This window comes from Corvus brachyrhynchos, unplaced genomic scaffold, assembly GCF_000691975.1.
Source record: "Corvus brachyrhynchos isolate BGI_N302 unplaced genomic scaffold, ASM69197v1 scaffold302, whole genome shotgun sequence".
Taxonomy (NCBI): Eukaryota; Metazoa; Chordata; class Aves; order Passeriformes; family Corvidae; genus Corvus; species Corvus brachyrhynchos.
This window is the reverse complement of record NW_008237244.1, coordinates 2,886,535-2,898,342: the sequence shown is the minus strand read 5'-3', so window position 1 is coordinate 2,898,342 and position 11,808 is coordinate 2,886,535. Positions and strand designations below refer to the sequence as shown.

The 11,808-nt window shown below is 36.7% G+C and overlaps 1 protein-coding gene across 9 annotated transcripts in view; it reads left to right on the top strand.

Annotated features, from left to right (window-relative positions):
* VPS13B (vacuolar protein sorting 13 homolog B) overlaps positions 1-11,808 on the top strand; it is a 437,850-nt gene that overhangs the window by 123,641 nt on the left and 302,401 nt on the right. Inside the window, exon 17 of one of the 9 annotated variants that reach the window (XM_017730359.1) lies at positions 2,732-2,973. The exons of the other annotated variants lie outside the window; for them this stretch is intronic. Coding sequence (XP_017585848.1) covers positions 2,732-2,847 — 116 coding nt within the window. The 3' untranslated portion in view covers positions 2,848-2,973. Of the gene's footprint in view, positions 1-2,731; positions 2,974-11,808 lie in introns of those variants that run through there. 9 annotated transcript variants of the gene reach the window in all.

Here is an 11,808-nt window from a genome sequence, read left to right as displayed (position 1 = left end):
ATTCTCTTACAGTTCACTGCATAATATTAGTACATAAAACCACTAATTCCTCTTTTAAAATTCTTTTGTAACATTCACAAAAACACTTTCTTAAAGATATCCTGAGAAGTCACATTTTTGCTTTATGGGCATCGCATTATTTTGGTCTATAATATTGTGGTCATCTTTAGCTGTTTTTCAAGAAAGATATTTTAGGTTTTTATCTGAAGTAGGTCCAATTGATTTCTTGGAAGCTCTTATTAAGATTGTAGGTCATTTTAATAAAGCAATTATTGTTCTTTTGAATGTAGTTTTTTCATCAGTGTTATAGTATGCCATTAAATCTTGAAAACTTTGCCATCAAACCATCAGTCAGTTTCTGCCCTCTTCCATTTATTATTGTATCTTTGGTATGAACTCTGCCTTCAGTTTACCAGGTTAGTAATTCCATTGTTAAAGCTTTATACATGTATTTTGTAGGCTGTAGATCCAAGATGGGTGCAAAATATGTATCCCTGAAGTTAAAGATTTTCTGTTGTGATTCAGAAAGATAGTTGTTTGAATGAAAAGGAATAATTTACTCTGCCCTGTACATTTACCCTGTGTTGGAAGTAAAGGGTTAAAAGTGGAAGAATGGTGAGGAGGACAGTAAATTTGCCCAAGTGACCTTGCTGTTGGGAATGCTAAGAATACCAGGGTGGGAAAACTCCATTTCTTATGCCTAGTGCTGTTCATCTTCTGTCTGTTTTGAGAAGTAGAATTCCCATGTAGAGATAATGCACTCTAATGCCTGAGCCTCCTGCTGGGACAGAGTGAGAGAACAAAAACTCAGAGATCATAAAAGCTCAGCCTTGTGATAAACTACACATGCATGAAGCCCTTTGGTATACTGGGGCAGGAAGTGGCCCCTCCTGCTCTCTGCTAGGAAGAGCCGAGCCTAACAGAACCTGTGTCCCCATGTGTCTCTGTCCGCTGGGATGAGCTGAGCCTAATGGCGCCCGTGTCCAGGTATGTCTCTGTGTCCCCATGTGTCTCTGTCTTCTGGGATGAGCTGAGTCTAATGGTGCCCATGTCCAGGTGTGTCTCTGCCACCCAGCATTGTTAGTGAGGGAGTGAAATAAATCTACTCTTTGCATTTCAGCTGTGGTTTGGTGGTTGCTCTGGTTACCTGTATGTGTTGATTCATACTCTCTATATTCTAAATAACCATTTTTTGTTTTGAAGTGTGTTTCTTTCTGATTTTGTTACATGTTGACATGTTTTAGTGGCTTTTATACTGGATATGGCTGAGTACTGTTCATCTGAGTCTGGTGCCTTTTCAGCATTTACTACAACCTGTTTGGCTTAAAAAACCAGCTACCTTTATAGACATGAGGAAATGACTGTGTTGTTGTTAGTTACGTATCAGTAATTATAGTGATTAGATCTTATGTTACCATAATATTAACATAACCTTCCTGTACATTTCTGAGCCACCAGTAGTGATATTCCTGGTGGATGACACATACGTGGTCTTGAAATGTCATTAGGTCATGTTTAGGAAAGTGACCTTTAGGAAGCCCCTTCTCTTCTTTCTTGAAATGATGCAATTAACTTAATGAAGCAGGGGCAGTTGGGAATGGATTCCTGCTCATAGTGGTCCCAGGTGCTGCCAAGTCCTGGTCTATGCAAGGAAAAATGTGGTTAATGTTCTCAGTGCCAGTCAATGTCTACTGTACCGATGTGTCGAATTGATATCTTCCCCTCAGCACATGAAATCTGGAAGAGCTGTTATGAGTATGTAAACATGTCGCAGTCAGAAAAGAGAGCAATTTATAAGGTCTGGTAAATTTTTGTGTTTCCAAACACCAGAGAGAAGCAAGCACAGGTGCCTGCATATTTGAACTCAAAGTTTAATGGATGAAATTAATCTAGGATTACTCCTGATAGTGTTCATAGTTTCTCATCTTTTCTAAGGCAATTTTAAAATGCTGAAACACTTACCATACAGTGATGGTTCTGAATAAATAGGTGGCAAATAGTTTTAAAAATTTTCTTCATTTTCTTACTGATTCATTTTATTCTTGATTTTGGCATACGAAGTTTCTTAAAGGAAACTTGCATAAAATTAAGTTTACTGCTTTTTCTGGTTGATTAAAATGTTTTTAACATCTGTATGACCACCGTGAAATTCTGTGGATGCTGATGTCTTCTAAACAGTACTGAGAGAAAGTAACTTTAGTTGAGTTTTAAAATGTATTAAAGTCAGTGTAAATAAGCAACTTAATCACAGTAAAGTGTTCATTCTGCACTTCTCTTTATCAAGTGTTTTTAGGAATTCACCTGTGATCTAAGCAGTTACAGTAAAAAAGAAATAGAAAAATCCTCTTTAGCTATAGTAAATGTGACAAAGCATAATATATAACTAGTAAGAAACTTTGATATACTAACTATAATTGATTCCAGCGATTTGTCTGTTAAAGCCAATGCAAATAATTGTAACATCTGTCAAAAACCAACCACTAGCATGAAAACCTTTTAACATTTTGCACTTAATAAACTATTTTATACATAAACTACCTTATTGTTTATATTAAAAACTAAAAAATATTCGGTCTGTTCCAGCCATTCTAACAAAAACTTTAATAAGTAGACATTGCATAAAAATGACACAATCCAGCAGTTATTTGGTAAGGCCAGCATAATCATAAATTTACCATCCATGCTTTTCCAAAAATACTAACCCATATTGTTCTCTCTGGACCTGTTGCAGGGATGACTAATCCAGCTGCTGAGGTCTCCCTTTATGTGTTTGATGGAACACTTGGCTTGCTAGACTACAGCTGTGTGTTTATGTGCAGTGCACACCTGCAGGGGCCTGACAAATAGCTGTAGTATGCGGAGTATACAAAATTACCCTGGCAGTGCTGCAAATAAGGAAGTTTCTGTTTTGAAGTCCATATGTGTGTGAGCTTGAGATGCCAGCTGGGGTATTTATGTTGCATTGCACAGATGTAAAACTGCCAACTGATTTTATACCAAATAAAGGCTAATCTTCTTATACATACTTGGTGTCAGAGTTATGAAGTGGTACATAAGAATGTTCTCACGACTTAGCTCTTTTAAAATAAAAGCTGACATTAAAAATGCTCGAATGCACAATATGCATAGATGCTAAAGGCAAAAACGTGCTCTATTTACTTAGATATCTGCTGTAGGATGGTATTTTAAAGGTTTTATTATTCGTGATATATAGTTTTTAGCTGCACATAATCAGGACTTGATTTATTGTATGCATATACACTATGCTATATATTCCTTTTTCCAGGAAGTCACTTCAGCTCTGTGGTGAATCCAGTTTATGGGTTCTGAAATGTGAAAGCCCAGTTTATATAGCTACCTAACTTGAAAGCTTTGCTTTCCTGTTTTCAAATGTGTTTGAGCACAGTGATAATTTTTCATCAAATATAATACGTATATTGAAATTTGTTATAATTTTTAGTAAACCTTGTTTGTGAAAATACTTTCAAAGGTAATACTTGCTTCCAAATACTAAAGAAATTACAATGGAAGCACTAATTTCATTTGCTAAAGCTAACAAATAGCACAGATATGAGTTCTGATGGTTTGATGATTTTAGTCAGTAGCTTGGCTTTTGGTATGAAGTGTTTGTAAAGCCAACAAGGTGAAATTAATAGTTTGTTTTGGGTACTTAAGTACTGCATGCTTAATCCTTTTTAAATGCCTAAAATGAAGGCTTAGCAGGGGAGAGAGGGTTAACGTGCAGATGTGAAAGTGGACAACTTTTGTGCTTTTGACTAGTCACTGGAAGTTCTCTAAGCCTTAGTTACTTTTTTAGGCTTAACACACTTTCCTTCTATTAATTTTTTTTGCATTACTGTGTGAAGCAATTTTAGTAATGTTTTTAATTTGTTGTTTGTTCTGGGCTACTACAACATTTGAAGATGTACAGAATTCTGCTTTGGCTTACTCTGTCACAATGTCTACTTGAAATGCATTTATGCTACGTGTGTAAGAACAAAGCAAATGGGAGCAACGTTGAATTGTATCACTATAGAATGTGTCCCAAAGGACTTAGGAATTTATTTTGCTAAATGTAGTGCACAGCTTAGAACTGACTAGCCATCACACACAGCTCACCAGGCTTGTGGAGTTTTTTCAAAGCAAAAGAATTTCATACATACGCACATATGCATGCACATGCTCACCCTGAGAGAGCAGTCTTGGGCTTCTTGTGCTTCAAGTGAACATCTGCAAGTATCCCCCAGAAGCTCCAACATTATCCAGGTTCACATGGTTTAGAAATAGAGTTTTTTGATGACTGACTTTTAGAGCAGAAGCCTCAGGCATTACTATTAGTTAGCTGAAGAGTAGTACCCCCATAATACTGCCAAGGCATGTCCTCTTGGCTAACATAGTAAGTGTGTCTGTGAGATGCTCAAACTAGCATTAACTGCTGAGAACTAGTCTGAAGAGCAGAGAGGGCTGGGAAACAACACAGAATGCCAGATCTCAGTGAAAAATGGAAACACTTCAAAAGAAGTTACTTCTGCTAGATGAGTATAGGAAGTCTTAACTGTTGTTATATCCTCTGTTTAGGATGTATATTTAAGACCAAAAGAGCAGAATTCTGTTGGTGGGTGAAGAAATATGTTGCAAAGATGGTTCAGTTATTTTGTGGCAGGACCAGCTCTGTTATAGAAGGATATCACTTCAAACAGATTGCCGCCACTGCAGGTTGCAAACACACAACTGAAGGCTTCTAGTTCTCAGCTCATGCACAGATGTCTTTCAATAAGTTTAGCCAGTAATTTCTTCAAATTGCTCAGTTTATCAGCAGCACATGTCATCAATCCTGGAGTGGTTGCTCAAGTCAAACTACAGAATCCTTAGCTTACAGACACAGCTGCAAACAGGTGAACAGGCAGAAAGTAATTTGTGCAGCTTGGTGGCTGTCAGACAAAAGACAGACAATCTGTGTTTAAAACAGATTGCAGGCCTGGCATGAGCCAGACAAAAGGGATTTCTACAACTGCAAATAATTCCAAGGTTAACATATTTTCCTTTCTGCCATTAGGTGATTTGTTAAAATTGGAAACAATGAGCATTATAAATCTACACAGAAACTAGAGATAAGATGAAAGAGAAAAACAGATCGCTAAATAAGTTTACATCCTTCTGTTGAAAAGCATACAACTGGTATTCATATAGCACTCCTTTTTATAAACTAAGCCGTGTTATAATACCTATAAGGACATTTAATACAGATTTTTAATTATGCTAAGGAAGTCTAATTGGGAAAAGAAAAAGCATTGTAAAACCAGTAAGTTCATAGTATTGTTCCACTGTGTTAAAAATTTGACCTTTTTTTTCTTTTCAGAATCTCCTTGGGTTATCATTCAAAGGTACTGTGAAGATTTAGCAGGATTTAATTTTAATTTTGAAGTCCTCTCTTCCTCAGATATTTTAATATTGGGTAGATTTATCAATATTTACTGTACCAAGTATATCAAAGTGAAAATTTGTAGCAAACAAGGTTACTGTAGTGCTAACCTAATTACAGTAAATTAGAAAATATGCAATTGCCCTATCACAGATGTTACCTCAGATGTGTGACTACAGAATATCTATTCCTTCCACTTCTCATGGGCTCAGTAAACTTGCCTTGACCTCAAAACTTCTGTAGCCTTCCATGAGGTACTAATCAAGCTAATGTAATATAGCCCTTCTTCCTGTTTAGTTCAGTGAGTAAGTACTTACATGCAATAATATTGATGGGTAATTCTATGCCTAGTTTAATTTCTGGCAAATTTATTTTCCATGTTACTTAAAATTTACCAGCAGAGAGAGGTTGTGGGTGGAAGAACGTGCAAAAAGTGACTGTCTGCTCTAAAGCAGCATCTGCTTTTGTGATGATATGATAGGGCATAGGGGATAAATCATTCTGCTTTGAAATCCATGGAACTCAGTGTACTTTGTTTAGTGATACATATTATGATGAGTTCATGAATACAATGGATAATCATGCAAAAGTGTTTACAAAACATATTTAAGTTGTGCCATCAAAAGCCACTGTTGTTTCTTTAATGAAAAAATTAAAATATGTTCTTTTTGTTACAATCATGCATATATTACATACTTGAATCCAGCATAAGTATTGTCATAATTGAAGACTACTGTTGTTAGGCTACTTTAAGTTCATACTATTATTAAAATACAGCACTAAATTCTGCAGGGAAACCTGATGCTGAGGCTGAGTTGAAAAATTCTTTAAATTTCTCAACTATAAAGATATCAGAAGCATATGCTTTTATAAGCTATAGCATGGAAGTACCCTTTTTCATGTTTTCTGACAAAATGCAGATTCCGAGATTAAATTGTGTCTTTAATATGTGCTATGTTACAGGACTCCTTGCATTCGGATGTTCTTTTATTTTTTGGATCTTAATAGACAATAAGGTTTTTAACATCTCAAAAATTAATCACACTAATGGATATTTTCTGTTCTTTGGCCAGGAAAGATTTTATACTAGGTTCTTTCTTTGTAATGCTGACAGCATGTGTCTTGCCTGTTGGTATGCTGCAGATTGCAGCCTGACATTGCTATAGTGTTCTGTGCATGGGCTTCATGTATTCACTGTAAAGGTGAGATCATCATCTTTAAAGGATGGTTTTAATTTGTGTTGGTGAATCAAGTGGATACTGTATTTAAGGAAGGGGAAAAAAGTGTATTCATGCAGGTTGCTGTCTGCAGTCCAAATTGCTGATCAGAGAGTCTTTATACACATCGGTAATGTGCTGTGCAATATAAGCTGAAATATATTCCACAAGGGAGGAAAACGGAATAGGTTACATACGCTGTTCCTAAGTGCAATGAATATAAAACTCCATTACTCACTTTAAGCAGGTGCTTTTTATATGAGGCTTTAAAGAAATATAAAACTGCTGGTGAAATGATTGGTTTGTACAGACACGACTTAACTTTCAGTACTTTGACCAGATAAAGAGGCTAAAAATATTTCTACCAACATTTCTTTAATGATTTCAAGGATTAAAGGTTAATATCCTCCTAGTGTAAGAAACTGCCATTCCAGACACTAAATATACTGTTTTCTTTAAGTCCTCAGGAGTTACACAGACTATTTAAAAGAAAATACAAACATGTCTGTTAAACTTAGAGCATTGTGTTTTTAAGTTGATATCTTAAACAACCTATATTAAATTGTTGGAAGGAATACAGTGATACAAAGAAATGCAGTGTGATATAGAAAATTGTGATGAAGAATGATACTCCTGTTAGAAAAAAACCTCACTTTTAATGAAAGTGAAATCTTATAATCTATGTGCATGGAAAACCACAGGTAAAGGGGTAACCTCAGACCTTTATTTAAAGCAGCATATACGCTCTGAGAAGCAGAATCATGGGAAGATTGTTCATGATAATACTGATATACTGTATTTTAATCTTTCTGTTTAATTTCTGTCATATTTTACATACCTGCTCTGTCTGAATTACTGTTTTCCTGCCATTTCCTACTCCTTTATAATCAGTGATTGTAGCAGCAATTTCTGTAGTCCATCTTTTAATCATGTGATTGTGGGCTTTCTTCACTTCCCAACTGAGGGATGTTAACATTCTCTTTTGCTTTCTCCCCATGCTTAGCAACTCAGGAAATTAACTGTTAGTGATTACACCTTAGATGTTCTTTATTTTTGATAATACCATTACTGAACACATCTGACCTTCTTCTGAATTTTTATGAAACCTTTGCAGTTTCTTCACTTAAAGGATTACTATATCCATCCTCTAGAATCCTCATCTTGTTTACCTTTTTACTGGCCCATAACTGTTCTCTCCTATATTCAGTTAGCTCTGACTGAGCCTGTGAGAGATTTCAGCCATTGGATATTGTGTTTGACAGCAAACAGGTGACCAGATGTCTTGTGTGTTACAGGGAAGTTCACAATCATGTGTAGGTCCAGGTGATATCTGCCACTTCTTGTCTTTTGCATAGTACGTACGTTACATAAAACTATAAGGTTTGGATCTGTTCTGGTGAAGGAGGCTTTTTAAAGGCAGTACAAACTCGTATGAAATGTTTATTAGTTTTATAGGTGCCAAATAGCTTGAGTAGGTGTGCCTTAGAGAAAGGAGCTCCACAGGTGCAACAGAAGGTGATAAGGTCTGACATGAGCTCTGATTTGTCTGAGAATTTGTTCTTTCATCCTACAATTTGCTCTGCTAGAAAGTTTTTCTTCAGTTGCTACCCAGCTTTTTACTAAGAGTTGCAAAAGGCAGACTTTAATCCAGAGTCTAAGATAAATTTCACTTTTTGCTTAGTATGTTTGAAGATAAGCCCTTTGAGCTAGTACTGGATTGACCTTGAATAGATAGAAAATGCATTTCAGATTTTTTGAAATCCTATTAGCATTTATTAATGAGTGGAAGTGTTTTCATATATTTTACATGTTGACATTTGGCATGAGCTATTATTCTGAGATACAGCAAAACTACTGTATTTGAAATGGACAGAAGGGTTGTACAACTGAGATGGAAGCAACCAATTGCAAGTGCATGGCTTCCAACCAAAGGGTGTGTTACTGAGGGTGGAAACTGTGAACTCTTTTCTCCACCTATCTGTCTTCATCCTTTTCAGGATCTTGCTTCAAATGCTTTACTGTGTAAGTTTCTCAAGTTCTTATTTTTCTGTATCCTGGAAGCATTTGTATCCATGCCACTTGAAGCACTTGTCTACTGACAACACATAGGTATGAGGATTAATAGAATATGCTTTTCTAGAGTTAAAATCCAGATTTTGATATGTTTTTTTGCATTTTCTTGGAAGACAAAAGTTATTTTAATGCATCAAGTTTGGCTTCTACCATTTGTCACTTTACCATTTGTCTCAAGTGATACAGAATATCTGAAATGCAGCTGTTGAATTGGGCAGAAAGGAAAATCAGTCCTTTTCTTTTTAAACCTCTGTTTACCACAGTAGGAACAGTAGCACTTAAGCTGCTTTAATCCTGTGTCCTGTCCAGTGTGATATTGCCAAATCCAAAATAATGGCTTCAGTTAGGTATATTGGCTTTAATTATAATTGGCGATGCCTGAATATCCAGAATGTTAGCAATAACGAGATTAAAAATAAGAGATTGCCCAAAACTACACTTTTCACAGCAGGGTTTTAGAGCTATTTACAATACTATTTATGTTTAGAGATGGAAAGTGGTGTTCCTTTTCTAAATGCTGGCTATTTAGATCAAAAAGATCCACAGTCCAACAGGGAGCAAAAGAAGTCTGATGGTGTGGGATGAGGTCAAGATTGCTCACGGCACAGGGGTTTGAGATTGTCCGCGTTGCCCAGGCCTGGCCTCCTCTGACGTGTGGCATGGAACATGCTGCTTTCCACTCCCTAGCCCCACCTTGGCTCACAGGTCTGCCATCCATTGTCTGAGCTGCCCTGGCTGTTGCTGAGCTGGAGCTGTTGCCACCTCGTTCCTCTGCTCTCACAGCACTCAGGCCCAGCTTTGTGCCTCTGCCAAATCCAGTACAGTTTTTTGCAGCAGATTTCTCTCACAGAGCAATTGCTACTAGTGAGATTCACATCTTCCCCAACACGTTTTCTATCCTGAAAAAACTTAGCAAATACTACACAGTAGTAGTTTAAATAAATACTACTAATCACACGTGAAGCTTAGCAGTCAGTGTGCAACACTTGAAAATTGTTGTCCAGCTGTGCTCCAGTCAGTGTTAGTACCACTGCAGGTGGAAACAGCACATTGGGAGTTATGGTAGGTCTACAAGGGAATGTTTCTATTACTAGAAGGGAAGCGTGGTTAAAATTTTCACCCTTATCTCCATTAACATCACCTCCAGCTGCACTGTAAAAAGCACCTGGAGGAGGGTGTTTGGTCATCCCATTACTTCTTTTGGTGAACTTGGCAGTGTTAAGTTTGCAGTTGGACTTAATGATGTTAGAGGTCTTTTCCAGTGTAAATGATTCTATGATTCAGAGATTCTGTGCGTTTTTCAGTGGTAGCTGTTTAGTTCTTCTGTTAGCATTCCAAATTAAAACTACATTTTACTTAACTGGAAAAATCACTTAAAATAGATTATTGATAAGGAATATTTAAAGGTTCTTGTTACCTAGGATGCCTTAAACATATTATTCCAAATGTCCTATGTTTCCCTCAACGTTGGTTTTTGAACCACAGGTTTCTTATTTACCTCTCCATTTGAAGAAGGATTTTAGAAAAATCAAGAGGCTTTAGGGTTAGGGCAAATGGCAACCTGTATGAAGGCCATTGTGTGGGGAATCTTGAAACAGGAATGTAGCAACAGGGTTTTGCCTTTTTTAAGTGACTCTCCCTATAGGTGAAATGCTGCTGTTCTTTAGCAAGCTGGGAAGTATTTTGCAATATGTAAATCTCTGTTTATAATGATGGTCCTGCATCTTGTTTAGTATTTAGGCAATGGAGAAACTTTAGTTAGTTTACAGGCAGTTTAAGGATTTAAGCGATTAGTTAGAGAGATTTTTAACATGTGCTTTTTGCAGCTTATGTTCTGATGAAGAGAATGATAGATACTTTCTTTGATAAGTATTTTATCATTGTTGCCCAAGAACAAAGCAGCTTGACCTTCTCTAGGGAGTATTTCAGGCTGTCACTAAATTTCACCCTTTCATGCATTTGCTTTTTCTTTTAGTACCATGGTTGAAGAGAAAGCAAAAGCAGAGCTATTTTTCAGGACAGGGTTCTCTTATGTGTGGAGCTCTGGCACAGAAGCTCAAGACAGTAGAAAACCTGTCCAGTTCGCAATACATTAAAGGCAAGACAAGTCTACCATAATCCTGTTGTTAGTGCCCTGTTAAGTCTTGGGAGTGGGTGGGGATGAAACAATAATTTCCTAGAATAGTGATATGTAGACTAAAAACTGGTTTACACAAAAATAAATAACTATGATAATCAGAATAGAAACTGTGATGTTAAATAAAGTTGAGTTAGAAAAAACACCCAAACAATTGTACCTTGACAGTTCCTTAAAATAAGTTGCCTGATTTACTGTTTTGAAGAACTAAGAAAATAGCCTGTGAGTATGTACGTTAGGGTTGAAAAATATGGTCTGTAGACTATGGTGACAGATGAAAAACATGAAATTGTGAACACAGTAAAGATGCTTGAGGTACTTCATTGCAAAGATTCAATTTTACTACTGAAAACCTCCAGAAAATATTTATACCCCAGCTTCTACATTTAGGAAAACCCCTCTTTTTCTCTGTTTTTCCAGTTAAAAAAAGGAAGGGGGGCATGGGGGGTGCAGGGAGCCCCAAACACAACACCCCAGTGTTTTCAGGTGATGTGTGTGGGGAGGCAGAATGATTGAAAGAGATGTTGAAATTCCTATGTTGCTGCTGTTTTATTGCAAAGAAGAATGTGAAAGCTTTATGCTGTCCCAATGCTTTGAATGTGAGAAGTAGGACTGGTGCCAGCTAGAGCTGGTCTTTGTGGCTTCTATTATGTTCTTTCGGGAAGGAGGAAGGAATTAAGTTTGGTTTTAGCTTGGAGTTCCTCAGAAGGGCCATCTCTCTAACCGAGTCCAATACAGACTTTCAGAAGTTCTCACTGAGCACTGCCTAAAGCAGAGACTGAACACAGATGAGTATCTCTCAGGAAGGAAATGAGGTTTCTCTTATGCTTCAATTTGTTTACTAGCTTTTCTGTGTTAGTCATGTAAAACCTAAATATATGTTTCTGTGAAAATAATTTGACATTTTTTGTCATGATTCCAGTAAGACTTATGCCTCAATGTTATTTCATTTAGTTAAT